An 18,764-nucleotide genomic window follows, 5' to 3' on the forward strand; every position below is an offset into this window, starting at 1 on the left:
ATTTGAAAATATTCACTTATTTAAAAATATGTGAAGAAAATCCTAATTGTTACATTAATAATATTTTACTTTTTATTAAAAATATTTTTGCCTTTGAAATTGTCATGTGTTGAAATAAATATTTTTGCTTTGGTTGTGTTTTTTCCATGGGCAGTTTAAATATTGCAAGTCTATCTTATTTGATGTTTTTAATTAGCTGTAAATGTCTTATTTAGTTGATATTTAATTGTAAATGCCTTTTAAAAAATCAAACTTTGATAGAGGTTAAAGGTACCCTATCTGGAACTCTTAGCTAGGAGCAGGATGCTGAAGGAATGTGTGTTAAAGCCTGTTCTCTGAAGGACAGTATTTTAAAGAAGATGTAAGGGGTTCAGCTGTGTAGTTGTGGGATTTTAAATGTGAACACTCTAAGCTCTGTTTCCTTCAGCTGATCGATTGAGTGTGCAGGAAGGGAAAGAGGGGGAAAAGGAATGCCTTAGTGTTTGAGAATTAAGTGATGAATTGATACTACCAGCAGTTGCCAGACTGGATCTTTTCCTGCAGGTGCTGGTTATTCATAGGGAATTGCAGTTGCTTTTCTTTTTCTTTTTCTTTTTTTTTTTAAAGATTTATTTATTTATTTATTTATACAAGCACTGGGTACAGTCAGAAGCGTGGGAGGGCGAGAGAATTCACCAGAGCCAGAGCAGGGAGCAGAGCAGGCAGAAGGACCGAAGTACACTGCTGAGGGGAGCAGCGGGAGTGGTCTGCGAGCCTGCAGTTGCTTTTCATTGTGTCAGATGTGGAAAAAAAGATTTTAAGGAAAGTCAAAGGACTATAATCTTACATAGTTCCATTTTAGGGCTTTGTAACAATTTCGTGTGCCTTAGGTTTATGTAGTAAAGTGGTCGTTCTTAATAAAAGATTGCAGTCTATAAACACTTATCTCCTAAAAAAATAAAGATGTTTAAGAATGTATAAGTCACTATCAATAGTTCCAAGAATATTCTCAAATATAAAGCTTAAAAATCAAACCTAATGCTATAGTTTTGCTGCGTTCTTGTAAACCAAACCAATGGCCAATATAGATTGTGCTGCAAATGAAAGCCAATTTTATTTGTTCATATATAAAAGTTTTAAAGGAAACAATATAGATGATTGCCCAGTAATACAGTAATAGTAACCTTTTATGTTGGTGCTGATAAAAGTAGGAAGTGATAAATAATTCAGCAAACAAGTGGCTTTAAAAAATATGTATATTGGTAGGTCACTAAAATTTATAAGTCAAATTAAAACGAAGTATATCTCAACTGTCTGTATTACTTCTGATACTACATACTGATACTAAAGTTTCAGTGATCACTTTGTGTGAAGAGAAAGTATGTTCTTAAGTGAGATTTTGTAAGTGATCACATTCTTTTTCATATGAAGATTGCTACGCTTCTACATTTATTCATTTTTTTAAATTAACATTTTATTTTATATAATTCTTACATCATTTTTCATTTTTGCACAATGTATGCATTTTCATTTTGCTTATATTCCCCATACAAATTGCACCCCCCCTTATTTTGACCCTAGTCCTTCCTCTCCCCTACCTTCCTCCCCCACCCCTCAGTGTGTCTCTGGTTTATAGTTGCTAGTTTATTTTGATTTTTACTTTGTATTAATTAGTCTTTTTCCTGGTCCCTTATTTAAGTTTTCTAAATTCCTGCTATGAGTGAGACCATCCGGTGTTTTTCTTTTTCTTTTGACTTGTTTCCCTGAGCATGATCCCTTCTAGCTCCATCCATGTAAAACATGATTCTTCATGACAATTCAATGTTTTTGTTTTTTTTAATATTTTATTTTATATAATTCTTAGATCATTTTCATCTTTGCCTAAAGTATGCATTTTTATTATGGTTATATTCCCCATACAATTGCACCCCCCCCCATTTGACTCTAGTCCTTCCTCTCCCTGTCCCTCCCTTCCCCCCCAACATCAACATCACTTGTAATCAGGGAAATGCAAATCAAAACTACCCTGAGATACCATCTTACACCAGTGAGAATGGCACATATTAAAAAAAACTAACAACAACAAATGTTGGCGAGGTTGTGGAGAAAAAGGAATTCTCCTGCACTGGTGGTGGGAGTGCAAACTGGTCCAACCACTATGGAGAGCTGTGTGGAGATTTTTTGACCCGCTAAACATAGAGCTTCCATATGATCCAGCAATTCCTCTCCTAAGTATTTATCCAAATGACACAGAAACATCAACTCCAAAGAGCACCTGCACCCCTATGTTTATAGCAGCACTATTTACAATAGCTAAGCTATGGAAAAAACCAAAATGCCCCAGAATAGATGACTGGATCAAGAAGATGTGGTACATATACACAATGGAATATTACTCAGCAATCTAAAAAGATAAACATATGCAGTTTGCAGCAACATGGATGGAGCTAGAAGGGATCATGCTCAGCGAAATAAGCCAGAAAGAAAAAAGAAAAATACCGGATGGTCTCACTCATGGCAGGAATTTAGAAAACTTAAATAAGAAACCACGAAAAAGACTAATGAATACAAAGTAAAAATCAAAATCAACACGCAACTGTAAACCAGAGACATTTATTCATTTTGAAAACCAGTGGAGGGAAGTTGTAAACTTAGAGGGTTGTAGGGTGGGCATAGCCAAGGAGAAATAATTTCAATCGCATTCACTCTTAAAGCCATTTTAGGTAGACAACTCTTATTTTTCAAATCATCCAACACACCTTATCTTTTATTTCCAGCTTCAGGATCTGAGTTTTTTCCCCGTATATTTGATAGTGTGATTTTCATGCATTTGTATTTTTCTCATTTCTAAATAATAGATTTATACTTAACTTGTGGGGGGGAGGCATGGAAGAACTAGTGTGTAGGCCAGAGGAGCTGGGGTGGTGAGAGGCTTCACCAGAGAGAGGGGAACAGAATAGGAGGATTTACTGAATACACTGTTAAGGGAAGCAGCAGGTGAGACAGGAGAGATCTACTGCACATGTGTGGGTTAGCTACCGGCCAGGAATTGAACTCAGGCCATAGTGGTTATATCACTAAAACTTAACCCCTAAGCCACCAGGGAGGCCCCAGATTCATGCTTATCCTTTGGGCAGGGAACTCATTATCAGAATCACATGAAGAGACCACAAAAAAAGAAACAACTCTAGGTGATCTAGTTAAACTTGAGATCTCTGAATTGAAATTTCTAAAACAAAATATAACAGAGTAAAGGGCACTGTTTAAAGTTAGAAAAGAACTGTTTTCTTAATGATTTTAGAAAAATACATAATAATTCACCTCACATTTTCTGAAATCCAGTTGTTTTTGTAAAAATGTATTTGTTTCTTTCATTTAATGTTTATCAATCATACTATCTTCTGGTTTTCTTTCAGGTTTGGATAGAATCAGTTAACCTATTTTTCTTTATTGGTTTGGGACTTAACCATGGTTTTTAATTTTCACATTCTCATTTCCATTGCAAAAATTTTTAATGGTCTTTCAGCTTTTAATTTGTCTTGAAGAAGAAAAATTTATATGCTTGATAGTTCTTAAACATGGCTTTATTTAGATTTCTTAACATTCATTCTCTTTCACACTTTTTCATTCTCTTTCACACACTGCCATATTTTATCTCCTGATATCTCTTTTGTCTCCTAGAAATCAAAAAAAGGCGTAAGTCAGCTGCTGAGGAACCTTTTCCCCACCAGAAAAGAGTTTATCCAACTATTTTATTAGATAAATATATTTGTTCCCTACTGTTTTCCTAGTTCCTAGAGTACTGTGTGGCTTCACTAAAGATTTGTTAAACATTGTTGAAGTTGAGAAAAGTAAATACTCAAAATGTAGACCAGTTCCATTTATTTTTTTTTTTAAGTTTTTCAAATTCTATGTTTCCCATCCATCACCCTTATATTCCTATGGTCCTTTCTCCTTGCCCTCTCTTTCAGAATGTTGGAAACCTTACTTGGCTTATTAGTGTTTGCTTATTTTTCTTTTTTTTAACATTTCGATTTGTTGAATTGTCTATTGTGTAAATATCCAATATTTGCCTTTATCATTCTGACTTTTTCACTGCTCTTAATTCCCTACAACTCCTTCCACTTCGCTTTAAATGGTAAGTTTGTCTTTCCTTATGGCAGAGTTAGCATTATATTGTGTGCATATACCACATCTTACTCCAATCCTTTGTCATTGAACACTTCAGTTGTTTCCCTGTCCTAGCAATTGTATACAATACTGCAATAAATATTGTGGTACTTAAAAATTTTTGAGTTGATGGCTTCATTTTGTTGGAGTAGATGCCCAAAAGTGGACTTGCTGTGTCATATTTTTAGTTTTTTACAATTTATTTTACTTATTTATGCATACAAGAACTTGGGTGCAGGCCAGAGATAGGGTGTGTGTGAGAGGTTTCACCAGAGTCAGAGTAGGGGGCATAACAGGCAGATCTATCTACTGAAATAGACTGCTGAGGGGAGCAGCGGCAAGATAGGAGAGGTCTGCTGTGCTATGTGGGTCAGTTTCCTGGGCAGGGGTTGAACTCATGCTCAAGTGGCTAGTGATAGCTTGATAGCACTGAGACTTTAACCTCTGTGTCACCAGGGAGGCTCTGGAAAAAGATGATGTTCGTGCATTGTTTGAGATGAGGACAAAACACTATATAGCCTGCAACTATATCATTGAGAATAAACAACTAAAGACTAAATGACAGTGTGTCAGGAGATGTAAATCTGAGACAGACTTTAGTATTTCAACATGTTTTCAGCGTCTTTATGCAAAACTTTAATGAATGAAGTATTGGTGTAGAGGTATATATATATTCCTGGACTTAACAGTTATGGTGCATTGAGCCAATACCATATTGTTTTAATTATTGTTGCTTTATAATGTATTTTAAAGTTAGGTAACACAATACTTTCAGTTCCTCTCCTACCCCCCTCAGAATTGCTTTAGCTACTCATGGCTTTTTGTGGTTACATATAAATTTTAATATTTTTACATCTTTGAAAAATATTCTAGGTATTTTAGTGGGCATTGCAGTCATTTTAATTGTGTTGATTTTTCCCATTCAGATGCATGGAATGCTTTTCTATCTTATCTATATCCTTTAATGAGTTCCAATTTAGACATGCTGAACATATAGAGGGAATAGTATAGGTAAGAGATTACACTAAGTTGACTAAATACTAAATACTAAATATTTTATTAACCAATCTGTTACACCCCTCAGCTCTATCAAAGTGATAAAGCTTCTAGGGACAAATGCATAAATGAATGAGATGGTTGTATTTCACTAAAAGTTTGTATACAAAGACAGATAATTGACTTGTGACTAGTATTTGATCTTAGAACTGGTTCTTGATTTTGAAGGTAGCTTTGTTTTCACATTAACATAGTAAGATGACAAAAGAAAGATTTCTAAGGAAATTAGTCTAGCAATAGTATGGAGGCTGGAGGGGAAAAAAAGTGTTTGGAAGCCTGTGAAGAAAATAATTTTGAAACATTTATTCTTGTATAGACTCTACTATATGTGAGATATTTTAAAATTATTTTTATATATTATGTATGTTTTATGTACTTTTATAGTATTCAGGTAGTCCTCCCAAAACCATATGAAGTAAATATTGTTGTGATATTTGAATAGATAAGGAGAATGAAACACAGAGAAGTTAATTTACCTAGGCTTCACGCTGTTACATAGTAGAGCTGCTTTTGAAACTGGAGTGCTCTTCATCAGTGTTGTTTTACTGTGTCTCAGAAGGTAGTTAGGAACTGAACTAGCATGTTGAGAATGAAAGGGACAGACAATATGAGGTAAGTGGATGAACTATGGCCTGATTATGAAGAAAGACTAAACACGTAAGTGAAAGAGAATGATTGGGAAAAGGAGAATGATGAGAGAAAAAACAATTCCCACTGATTGCACCTGAAAATAATCTTTGTAGTACATAATACATAGTACTTATGAAATGTGAGAATAGGACTCATTGAAAAAAGATGTTTGTGCATTGTTTGAGGTGAGGACAAAACACTATAGCCTGCAACTGTATCATCGAGAATAAACAACTAAAGACTAAATGACAGTGTGTCAGGAGATGCAAATCTGAGACAGACTTTAGTATTTCAACATGTTTTCAGCATCTTTATTCAAAACTTTAAATGGGAAGTGACAGATAAAGATAAGTTTTTCTTAAAATTTCTTACATTGTTGTTTATTTTTATACAATATTTTATTTCTCTGTTCTTGTGTAGTCCCTATAAGTCTCCCACCACCCCATCACCTGTGAATAAACACCATAGTCCCTTGTGCTCTTCTCTCCCCTATTTTTACCTTCCCTGCTGTATGCTTCACATCTATAGTTTGCCTGCAAGTTTTTCTTTTTTTTTTTTTCTTTTTAACCCTTGGTTTAGTTTCCCTATATTCTCCCTGTAAGTAAAACTATCCGATCTTTTTCTTTTTACTTCTGACTTATTTCACTGAACATAATCCCTTCCAGTTCCGTCCATGTTGCTGCAGACTCCATGCATTTATCTTTTTTGATTGCTAAATAGTATTCTATTATGTATTTATACCTCATATTCTTGACCCATTCATCTGTTTTGGGACATTTAGGTTGTTACTGTATCTTAACTATTGTAAACATTGCTGCAATAAACATAGGCATGCAAGTTTTCTTTCAAATTCATGTTTTTGTGTCCTTTGCGTCAGTTCCTAGGAATGGAATGGCTGGGTCATATGGTAGCTCCTTTTTTAGTAATTTGAGGAACTTCCACACAGCTTTCCATAGCGGTTGGACTATTTTGCATTCCCACCAGCAGTGTTAGAGGGTTTCTTTTTCTCCTTATCCTCACCAGAGTGAGGTAGTATCTCATTGCAGTTTTGATCTGCATTTCTCTGAGTATAAGTGATGTCGAGCATTTTTTTATATACCTGTTGGCCATTTGCATTTCCTCTTTGGTAAAGTGTCTTTTTAGTTCTTCTGTAAAGATACTATTTTAAGCAATATAGGAGAAAGATTTTCTGAAATACTGATCAGAGGAAATGAATTAAAAAAGAATTTTGAGCTAACGTTGGCTTTCAACACTATATAATTTAGAGGTATAGGATCAGACCTTGCAGACATATGTCACCACACCCACCACCAAGGGACTCATAGCCTCCACCATAGGCCTTTATCTTTTTCCTTCTTACTTATTTCACTTAGCATAATCCCTTTCAATTTCATCCATGTTGTCACAAATGGCAAATTTTCATCTTTTTTTCAATAGCTCAGTAGTATTTTGTGTGTGTGTGTATCTCATCTTTTTAATCCATGTGTCTGTCATTAGACAAATAGGTTGCTTTCATAACTTGGCTATTGTAAATAACCTATGTGATGAACATAGGAACATAGGAACATATGAACATAGGAATATGTATATGCCTTTGAATTACTCATTTTGCATTCTTTGGAGAGACACCCAGGAGTGGAATTGCTGCATCATGTAGTAAATTTATTTTTAATATTTTGAGAAATCTTCACACTGTTTTCCTTAAGGGCTGGAACAGTCTACATTCCCACTAATAGTATACAGTGGTATATAGTGTTCCTTTTTCCCCACATCCTCACCAACACTTTTTGTTTTAGATCTTTTTTAATATGGGCAATTTTCACAGGTGATGCTATCTCAGTGAGGTTTTAGTTTGCATTTCTCTAATCGTTAAGTGGTGAACATTTGTTCCTGTACCTACTGACCCTCTGTATTTCTTCTTTGAAAAAGTACCTATTAGCTTTTCTGCCCATTATTTGACTGGATTACTTTCTTTTTGTTTAGTTGCATGAGTTTTTTGTAGATCTTGGATATTATCCCCTTATTAGTGTGCGAAACGTTTTCTCCCATTCAGTAAGATGTCTTTTTGTTTTATTGATAGTTTTGTTTGCTGTACAGAAGATTTTTAGTTTGAGGTAGTCCCATTTGTTTATACACTTTTTTGTTGTTGGAAATGAATCTACAAAGACATCAACCTAGCCTGTATTGTGGAGTGTTTTGCCTATATTTTCTTCTGTGTATTTTATGGTTTTAGGTCTTACCTCCAAGTCTTTAACATTTTAGGTGAAATTTTATGTATGGTGTGAGATAGTGGTCTAGTTTCATTCTTTTGCATATCGCTCTCCATTATTCCCAAAACCATTTATTGAAGGTACTTTCCTTTTCTCCAGTGTGTATACTCTTTGCTCCTTTGTTATAGGTTAACCGTTCCATATGTGTGTGGGTTTATTTCTCTGTTCTCAATTCCATTGGTCTATGTGTCTGTTTTTGTTCCATTACCGTTCTTTTTTTGATTGGCATGGCTTTATGGTATATTTTGAAGTCTAGGAGAGTGATACCACCATTCGGCCTCTTTTTTGTCAGGATTGCTTTGGATATTCAGGATTTTTTGTGGTGCCACATGAATTTTAGTAATGTTTGTTCTATTTCTTGAAGGAAGCCATTGAAACTTTAATAGGAACTATATTGAATGTTTATATTGCTTTGGATAAGATGCCCATTTTAATAATTTAACTCTTTCAGTCCATGAGCATGAAATATTGTTCCATTTCTTCATGTACTGTCTCTTTAAACAGTGTCTTACAGTTTTCATTGTGCAGGTCCTTCACCTCCTTTGTTTCATTTACTGCCAGGTATTTAATTATTTTTTGATACAGTTGTAAATGAGGTATTATCATGAGTTCACCTCTACTACATTTGCATATGGGTATGTAACTGATTTCTGTTAATTTTGTAACCTGCCACTTTACTGATTTTATTGTTTCAATTAGTTTTTTTAGTGAAATCATTAGGTTTTCTATGTCTGTTATCTGTTTTCTCCAGATAATGATGGTTTTACTACTTCTTTTCCAGTTTGGGTTCCCCTCGTAGCTTTCTCTTGCCTCATTGCTCTAGCTAGGTGTTCCAGAACTGTGTGTTGAATAGTAGTGGTGTAAGTAGACATCCTTGTCTTGTACCAGATTTTTGAGAAAGAGTTCAATTCTTTACATTTGGTATGATATTAACTGTGGGTTTGTCATATGTGGTTATATTATGCTGAGATACATTCCATCCATCCCCATTCTTTGAGGGCTTTTATCATAAATGAATGTTGGGTCTTTATGCTTTTTCAGCATCTATTGATATGTTCAAATAATTTTTACCTTTTCTTTTGTTGATTTGGTCATATGTATTGATTGATTTTTAGATGTATTGATTGATTTTTTTATCAATTGATTTTTATCAATGTATTGATTGGTTTTTATTTTAGATGTATTGATGGATTTTTATCACTGCATCCTTGGAATAAATCCCACTTGCTCATGGTGTATGATACTTTTAATGCATTGTTGAGTTCATTTTGCTCAGTTTTTGTTGAAGATTTTTGCATATGTGTTCTTCAGGGAAGTTGGTTTATAGTTTTTTAATGCTTAGTTTTGATATCAGGGTTTTGAAAACCTGAAAGGAAATATTTTTAAGTAGAAAGTGACTGTTGTAAGCATTCAAAGAATTTTAAGGTGAAAAAATTTTATTTTATTTTTTTTTAAGTTTGTTTTTTTTTTAAGATTTTTCTTTATACAAGAACCTGGGGTACAGGCCAGATGTGCAGGAGGGTGAGAGGATTCACCAGAGACAGAGCGGGGAACGGAACAGGCAGACTGACGAAATACATTGCTGAGGGGAGCAGTGGGCAGGACAGGAGAGGTCTGCCGCACCATGTGGGACCCTCGCCGGCCTGCCGGGATGGAACCGGCACTGCAGAGGCTGCGGACAGCTTCACAGCACTGTGCTCAACCGCCTGCACCACCAGGGGAGGCCCAATGTGAAAAAATTTTAAATTTTAAAGTCTTAAATTTTAAAGAAATAGACTTTAGTACATTCTTATACTGAGTACTGTTAAGCATTTAAAATATTAGTTGATATAACATAATCTTAGTGATAGATCATATAATCCAATGGATGTACTGTGAGAAGAAAAATGAAGAACAGTTAAAATTCCTCAAACCAAAAAGTTAAAGAAGAAATCCACATTCCATGCAAACTAAATGTTGGATGATTTGAACCCATTTTATGGAAAAAAAAAAAGTTAATGAATTTGATCTTGACACATGAACATTTTCTTTAAATAGTATATAGAATTAATAAGGATGTAGATGTAATTTTTTTCATGGGCCCTATAGTGAGCAGTAGTTTAATGTTGCAGTTACTGAGTTATCTAGCCTGCATGGCTGAAAGTTGATTATCTTATATCTTGGGGACTTGAAAATGCTCAGAATTATTTCATATTGGAAGTCATAATTCATTCTGACTCACTTTTCTCCACTATAACTATGTAGTTCTCTTTGGACCTGAAAAAAGTGATATGGCTTGAACAGTGTATTGTGGGAGAAGGCTAATAATAGCCAGTGTTTTGTAATAATAAAAAGATTTAAAAAAAAAGTATGTCATGAAAATCCATGTAAATTACTGGTGTGGACCTAGTGTGTTTATATATTATTAATGTGCTAATTGAAGGAAGAACAATATTATATTTTTGAAAGATTGTTAGATTTGAAATTAAGCATACTTATTCCTTGGTCCTGGCTCTGTCATTAGCTAGTTTTGTGAGTTTTGTATTGTTATGGAACTTGTCTTCAGTTCCTCACCAGTATTTATAGTGGATTTCAAATTCACATATATTATCTATTTCCTATTTCCTTATTTACTGTTAATTTCCTTCATCAGCACTGTTAACCTTTTCCTTACCTCTTAATGTTTCCAGGGGATAAGATAGTTCCTCAGCTGATTTATTCTTTTCATTTGTGCAGTCATGAATGACCTACTGTGTCTAAGGTTACAATGTTCTGGAGAAGCCCAGCTCCGGTTCCATTCCTCCTAGAGCATTCTCCCCCTGGTGATTTTATCCGTGACAAGGTTTCTGGTACTTGTGTTTCCTCACCTTCTTGATCTTGCTTTTGAAATGCTAATAATGCTTTTGAGTTCTGAAACAAATGTTTGGGAGTAAAGAGAGAACATATAAACAAATGTCTCAAAATTGTGTTTCCAAAAATATCAAGAGTAGGTGAAAACGTAAAAACAAGTAAAACTGTAGTACTTACCATACTTACAGTAAAGTTATAATTTTGCTTAGATCGATATCAATGTTTATGAGTAATGTGAACATCATTTCTGTTTGCCTACGTTTAATATATAGTAACTTTTAAATTCTTACAAGCTTTTATTATTTTTCTTGGAACTAATAATTGTATTGCATTTTCTTTCTTTATTCAGTAATTCATGTATTTGCTATAGATTTAATCAGATACTCCCAAGTTACTTGAAATCCTTTCACTACATTCAGGTATGTATATTAACTGTCCTGGCAATTTTATCTTCTTCATGAAATCTTAGGAATTCCTAAAGTCTTTATATATGGACTTCCCAGATCTCTTGTGATCTTACTCTTGCATTCATCATGGTGATACATTTCCTTCTCTTGTTAATTGAATTTTGTTCCTGCATTCCATGCCTTGATTTATACTCTTACTTGGTAAAATATATCATTCACTAATCACTAATTACTTTAAAAAAAACTGCCTGTTAATGACATTTTATGATTCATTCACCTGAAAGTATCTGTATTATGCCCTCAAATTTGTCTCATGCCTACGTAGATATCCAATTCTAGACTAGAGACTGAAATTTATTTTTTCTCAGATTTTTGAAAGCACACATCTAAAATCCCCCACGTTATGTTATTACACTTGAAAAGTCATCCTATTCTGCCTTTTTGGACTTTTATATGAAAGAAATGTGTTGGCATCTTCTCTTTTGTTAATTTCTGTGCTAGACTTTGTGGAGTTACTTTTCAATCTGGGAACTTTGACTGGCATTTCTAGAAATTTTGTTGCAGTTCTAGGAATTTGTTCCTTCAGTATTCTCTTTTCTCTGTTCTTTTTCTCTTAGTGGAACTTTTGTGTTAGGCTATGGGACCATGCTAGGCCTCTTTTTACTTATTTTTTCTTTTGTATATTCTTTTTGTTCTAGTTAATAAGAAAAAATGTTCAGTTTATTAAAGTCTAAACCTTCATTACATTTTTCATTTCTGCTACCATAGTTTAATGTCCCAAAACTCTTTTTGTTCTCCAAAGGTTATTTTTTTGATAGTATCCTGCATCTGTGTTTTGATTATGTATGTTTCTCTTAACCATATTGAGAATATTAATATTCAGTCATTTCTTCTAGTCACTAGTTTGCTGTATAGTTTGGTCTTTTATATTTAATGTTTTCCTCGTATGAAGTATCATTCTGACTACCCACATGTTGCTAAGGTAACATTTAAAACATTGGAAACTCTGAGCTCTGTGTTCTGGGTTTATTGGCAATAATCTTATCCATTTGAAGATCAAGCCATTTGGGGAACATTTAATATCTGTGTATTTAAATATCTTTTAAACTGTTCAGATTTTTCAGAGAAACTGCCTCTCTTTTCCCTGCTTTCAAAGTTACCCCCTTGGAGGTAAAAAGACAACAGGGCAGGAGGGGCTAGTCATCAACATATTTCATTAGGTAAACTTTGACTTATTTCTCTTCTTTCTGTAGTAGTCTCTGCCCTCTACCCTTTTCAATATGCTCCCTGATCCTGATCCACAGACCCTCTGATAACCATTTTTTAAGGTGGCAATTGCCAGAGGAGAGCCAGGGAGAGATCTGTATATCTAACTGTGCTTAAAGTAAATTTTCCTAATTACCCCTTAACCAATTTTGAACCTTTGGGGACGACTGTGTTGTAAATTGGATGTTTATCAGCTTCCCCAAATACTAACTACAGTGTCAGTCTCCTTTATTTCATAAATTCATGAATAGCTAGCTACCTTGTGCTGTTATTTTAATATTTGATGATTCTGCCCATTTTCCCAACTTACTGAAATCTTTAGGAATCTTCATCTTGTCATCTGACATCTTAGTTATTATTCTTAACTTTTAGTCCTGTTGTGTCATTTGAGCTATTTTTGACTAAAGTGTGAGAATAGATTCCTATGGAATAATATTTGAAGACATTCAATCAACTTTAGTTCTTGGTTACTATCCATAAATTATGGTGGTTTATCCAGCTCTAAGTTCTTAGTTACGTTGTGTATTGGCAAACTTATATTTTTTTACATTTTATTATTAAAAATATTTTAGGATCATTTACCATAATATTTTGCTTAAAGAAATCTAATGTATTAGATAGTTTACACTATCCAACCAGTAATGAAGAAATTTGTTGATAAAAAGTACAGGACAGGGCCTCCCCGGTGGCGCAGCGGTTGAGTGCTGGCTTGCGAAGCTGCCCGTGACCTCTGCGGCGCCGGTTTGATCCCCGGCTGCTCCCCGGCCACCAGAGGAGGGTCCCACATGGCGCGCAGACCTCTCCTGCCTCCCGCTGCTCCCCTCAGGAGTGTACTTCGGTCCTTCTGCCTGCTCTGCTCCCCGCTCTGGCTCTGGTGAATTCTCTCACCCTCCCGCGCTTCTGACTGTACCCAGTGCATGTATAAACAAACAAATAAACAAGAAATAAAAAAATAAATATAATACATGCCTCTTTAAAAAAAAAAAAGTACAGGATCACTTGTAGTGAAATAAAGTTGACTCTTGGTATCCCTTTTTCTTTTTCAATGTTTACTTACGTGCACTCTGACAAATAATAGTTTTTGTATTTTCAATATAGAGTGACAACTAGAACTTTTGAATTGTAAGGGTCTGTATTTCTTTGCTACATATTTTTCTAAATCAGAATTCTCCATTTCCAAAACCACTGCATTGTAGAAATTTTCTTTTCGTACAGTATTTTACATATTTTGCACATTAGAGAAGCATGCCTAATTCAGACTTGTGGTTATTTAGGCTCTGTAGAGACTAATTTTCAAAGTGGCTAGATTAGTCTCTTGCTATCTTCTTTTCTCATTTCAACTTCATTTACTTTTTAACTATGTTTCTTCTACCTTTTCCAGTTTTCTACTCAATTCTCCTTGGTGGAGAAGATGGATGCAAAAAAGGAGGTGTGAGTAGTTCTTTATTCTCTCTGCATCTGTTAACATTACATCATCTTTTCCATGCAATATTCTTGTTTCTTCTTAGTTCATTCTCTTACATTTATGCAGCCAGAGAGCCTGTTTGGTTTTCTTTCATATTTATAAAATTCAGTTTATTCTAATAGTATTCTTTTAAGACATAGTAATTTGTAAACATTCTTACATTTTCTTCCATGATTTATATGTTCTTTTAAAATCTGACATTAGAAACTATGTAGTCATGTTTCACTCACTCATCTCCTTTATTCAATTCACTTATATTTATTAAGTTCCTGAAATATATCAGGCCCTAGGAAATCAAATATTGATAAGATACTGCTTTTGCTATTAGAATTTATACTTACGTAGGGAATATCTCTTCCATTTCTAATTAGAATTAACCACATCGGTTTAATTAAAAATTGTAACTTTTGCTTTTTGGTCTCATTCACATTGTTGAATAGCATTTCCTTTTCTCTGGTTTTATAAAAGTGGACTAAGGTTCAGGTTTAACATTGCCTCTGGCAAATGTTAACTATGTATTGTTGAATAAATCACTTAATATTTCTGGATCCTAGAATTTGCAGCTATCAAATATGTTTAATATCTGCTTTATAGTGTTATATTGAGAATTTGGATGTTAAAAATGAATTAAGGCGGGCCTCCCCGGTGGCGCAGCGGTTGAGCGCTGGGTTGCGAAGCTGTCCGCAGCCTCTGTGGTGCCGGTTCGATCCCCAGCTGCTCCCCGGCCACCAGAGGAGGGTCCCACATGGTGCGCAGACCTCTCCTGCCGCCCGCTGCTCCCCTCAGCAGTGTACTTTGGTCCTTCTGTCTGCTCTGCTCCCCTCTCTGGCTCTGGTGAATTCTCTCACCCTCCCGCGCTTCTGACTGTACCCAGTGCATGTATAAACAAAAGAAACAAACAAATAAATAAACAAAACATGCCTCTATAAAAAAAAAATGAATTAAGGCAAAGTGCATATAAATATATATATATATAAACTTAAATTTAAAAAGTTACATATTTTTGGAAGGATTGCTGTGTAAATTGTCTTGGGAGCAAGAACTATCTTATATTGATCCTTAATTCTTGTAACTAGAAAATAGCAGTAACTTCTACTTTTAGCTTGAGTCTCCTAAAAAACGGACTTAGAATAAATGTTATCATAGTTGACATTTTTCTTCATCCCTACATACTATCTCTGTGACATTGTAAAATTGGAGGTTAAGAAAACATATGGCCAATTTCCACTATATATGTATAAATATTATTTATTCTTACCATATTACATTCTTAAGTTATGGAATTCTGGAGGTTTCTTATCAACAATTCAGTAATCCTTTTTATGTTTTTTGAAAGAAATGATGCAGATATGTAGCTGTATTCCAATAATAAAGTTTGGTTTTTTCCATAGGAACAGGTCATTTTTGTCTCTTTTTGTTAAAATATTAAGCTTACCTTAAAAGTTAATGTGTGGTTAAGATACTGGAATATAAAAAGCCAAGATTAAAAATACCAGTGTGTCTTTCTCTTTTTTCTCTCTGTTTTTAATGAAAGTAACCAATTTCTCTGATGATTCTTTCAAAACTTGAAGTGAATGTTTTTCTGAGTGACTGCATTGTGTGTGTCTTTACTCTGACATTTCAATACAATGACATTTTGATCATAGTGGCAAATCTCTAGTGAACATTTTTTGCTTAGTTTTTTTGAAATACTCCTACTTTTTGTTTAAAGAAAAGTCAACATTTTTCAGTTACCTTGTTGAGTCCTTTTCTTACGTTATTGTGTTCAGTCCTTATAACAACCCTCTCAAGTATTATTACCCATATTTTACTAATTTGAAAATTGTTCCTCAGTGAAATCTCATCATTCGAGGTCTTAGTGAATATGCTCTTTGGACTGTAATACACAACCTGATAGAAGATAGTGATGCAGAACATAGAATAACAACCCATAATATATCTATAAAACATATGTATATAACTTAATCATCTGCATTTAAGACCTTCAATGCCTTTCTTAGTTTATAAATAACAATTCTGAGTACTCTGTTCATTATTCATCTTGCTAAATGGATACTAGTGCTAGAAGCAATTAGAAAATATATGTCTGGAGATTTTAAAAGTTAGTCCAGTTTAGATAAATCATGTATATTTGAAAGTAGTAGGATAAATTATATTGGCTGTTAGCCTAGGCAGGCTGTTGGGTTTCCTGTTGATATGTAACATTTCCAGCAAAAAAGGAGCAAAAGAAAACATTGACACTATCTTTTTCCCCTTAAGAGTTAATGCAGGGGGCCTCCCAGGTGGCGCAGAGGTTGAGCGCTAGGTTGCGAAGCTGCCCGAAGCCTCTGCAGTGCCGGTTCAATCCCCAGCTGCTCCCTGGCCACCGGAGGAGGGTCCCACATGGCGGGCGCACAGACCTCTCCTGCCGCCCACTGCTCCCCTCAGTAGTGTACTTCGGTCCTTCTGCCTGTTCTGCTCCCCGCTCTGGCTCTGGTGAATTCTCTCACCCTCCCGCGCTTCTGACTGTACCCAGTGCTTGTATAAATAAATCTTTAAAAAAAAAAAAAAAAAGATTTCTTTCTGGATTGCAATTTTAAGAGACTGGTCTCTGTCTAAAGGAACAAATTATATACATAAATTTATAGCTTACCAAAACATGGTAAGCATAAGTTGAATCTTTAAAAAAAAAAAAAGTTAATGCAGGGCCCCAGAGGATTGGTTGGTCTCCATTTCTCTTGACATTTCTTTAGATTTCATATGTTACTTGTTACTTGTTTTTAGATAATTGTAATAACATTTTATCATATGCTTCTTTTTACCATGAGACCGGAATAAGGATGGTATATTTTAGGAACAGGGCAAGGTTTATGTTTCCAGGGCTAGTAATATTTGAGAATACTTAGAACAGTACAGAAGGTAGATCTTTAGGATTTTTGTCAACCAGCCTCAGTTTAGACTTACTCTTGTTCTATGGAGAGTAACTAGAGGACCTTTTAGTAAGGGACATAATTTAATGTCTTTTTCAGGTTAAGATGGAAAATTTTAAAGTGTACCCATTAAACTGCTGAAATGCAAATTGAATGGTGAGACTATAATAGAAGTCTATATAGTGGGTTCACTATGTGACTATTGTTACAGAATTTTTTTCCAGTTTCTGGGTGGGACTTGGAAACTATTTCGTGCTTTAGAGCAGTATAACAAGGAATTAAATCCTGAGATCTTGGTAGTTATCACATTGATGTTTCTAAAAACATTTTTTTCAGATGAATTTTATCTATACAAGTAAAAATTGCATTCATTGGCTTGATACTCAAAAGACTAAACAATATTTTTTAAAGTGAAGGAAAGAGTATATTTTAATAAAAGGTTAAAATTAAGGTTCTTTGTAAGTCAACACAGTTACTTCTTTCTCATTGTTTACTTTAGTGGTAATTTTTTATTAGCTCTTTTATTAAGGGTTCTAGGTTAGTTCTGGTTCTAGTTCTAGGTATTTTTAAAACAATTAGTGTTTTTTTTCCCATTTATTTCTTGGGAGAATATTCATATAAATTCAGAAGATTTTAGAGGTTAAACTTTTATAGTGTTTTCTGTTTCGTTGTAGTTGGTGATAGTTTAACCTGAAATTTAAAGTAATTGATTTTGCTATGAAAAATAGAACTATATAACTGTGTGAGCATATGTAAGCTATGCAAGCATATGTAAGCTATGTAAGCATATGGACTATGTAAGCATATGGACCTATGTCAGAAATTTTCTTACTAGCTTTGAATAGTCTTACTCCAGAAATTTGCCAATAGTAAACAGCCTGTGAACCTTTGAAACTGAATGCATTTATATTTCCTCTCCTATACAACGAGTTTTATAGATTGAATTTCTCAATCCTTTTACTCAATCCTTTTACTGTAGGTCTGGCTTTTTATACTTTCAGTCTTCCTTAACAACTCTAAGTCTGTGTTTTAGGGTGAAATAAAGGTTTATTGGATGAAAAATATTTCTCGCTCTGCTTTAATTGTAATCATCAGGATATCTGCTGATGAAATCTAATTTGTTAGGACTAGCATATTTGTTTGCAATTCTTCAAAAGATGCATTAAATTTAGATGACAGGCTTATAAATTAAATTCTGCTAGTTGAGAGAGGTTTTTACATAAATTATTTATCTTAAAAAGCATATTAAGTAAAATATTTCAGTATCATTAGTTTTTACTTCTTACTCCAGTATAGTTAAGTTTTATTGCTCTATGGTTATGTAAACATAATTCTCAGTCTTAAGGTGAACCTTACTGCTACTCTTTCTGTATAATGTGTTTAGAGATATCCTTTAAATATAGAGGAAGTATTTATAGGAAACTTCCCATTTTACTTATAAATAAGCTCATTAAATTTTAGTTAAGCTGAAATATGTTTCTATAATCTTGAATATTATAGAATATTAAATAGAATGTTTCCTATTTATTATTATTGGAAATTTTCCAGAATCGAAAATAACATGCATCTTGATTTAATAGAAGTTACATTATCAAAGTAAATCATTGCCTTACACCATTTTCTGTTGTTACTTATACTATATTCCATAAAGTAGACAGATTGCATATAAATCCTATTTTGCTTGTTTATAGTTATGTGGCATTAGGCAAATTATTTAATCCTATATTTCTAATTTTTTCATTTCAAGTCAATAGCATATAACTTCTGGGGATTTTAAATGTGG

At 34.0% G+C, this 18,764-nt stretch overlaps 1 protein-coding gene and 1 long non-coding RNA gene across 7 annotated transcripts in view; one reads left to right on the plus strand and one right to left on the minus strand.

Moving 5' to 3' along the window:
• Window positions 1–18,764, plus strand: part of JMJD1C (jumonji domain containing 1C) — a 283,697-nt gene that overhangs the window by 55,989 nt on the left and 208,944 nt on the right. The window contains exon 1 of one of the 6 annotated variants that reach the window (XM_054690508.1): window positions 10,915–10,933. The exons of 4 other annotated variants lie outside the window; for them this stretch is intronic. Coding sequence is in view for 1 of the 2 variants with exons in the window: in XM_054690505.1 (XP_054546480.1) it covers window positions 14,019–14,036 (18 nt within the window). In the remaining variant the exon portion in view is untranslated. Of the gene's footprint in view, window positions 1–10,914; window positions 10,934–14,003; window positions 14,037–18,764 lie in introns of those variants that run through there. One more of the 6 variants, XM_054690505.1, reaches the window with a different exon arrangement.
• LOC119234410 (uncharacterized) lies at window positions 3,601–10,839 on the minus strand. The gene is made up of 3 exons (XR_005122608.1): window positions 10,759–10,839; window positions 5,682–5,780; window positions 3,601–3,656 (listed from the first exon to the last, which is right to left on the minus strand). It is a non-coding gene; the product is annotated as an uncharacterized LOC119234410 (long non-coding RNA).

This window comes from Talpa occidentalis, unplaced genomic scaffold (genome assembly GCF_014898055.3).
Source record: "Talpa occidentalis isolate TD23 unplaced genomic scaffold, MPIMG_talOcc4v2.1 talOcc4.8, whole genome shotgun sequence".
Taxonomy (NCBI): Eukaryota; Metazoa; Chordata; class Mammalia; order Eulipotyphla; family Talpidae; genus Talpa; species Talpa occidentalis.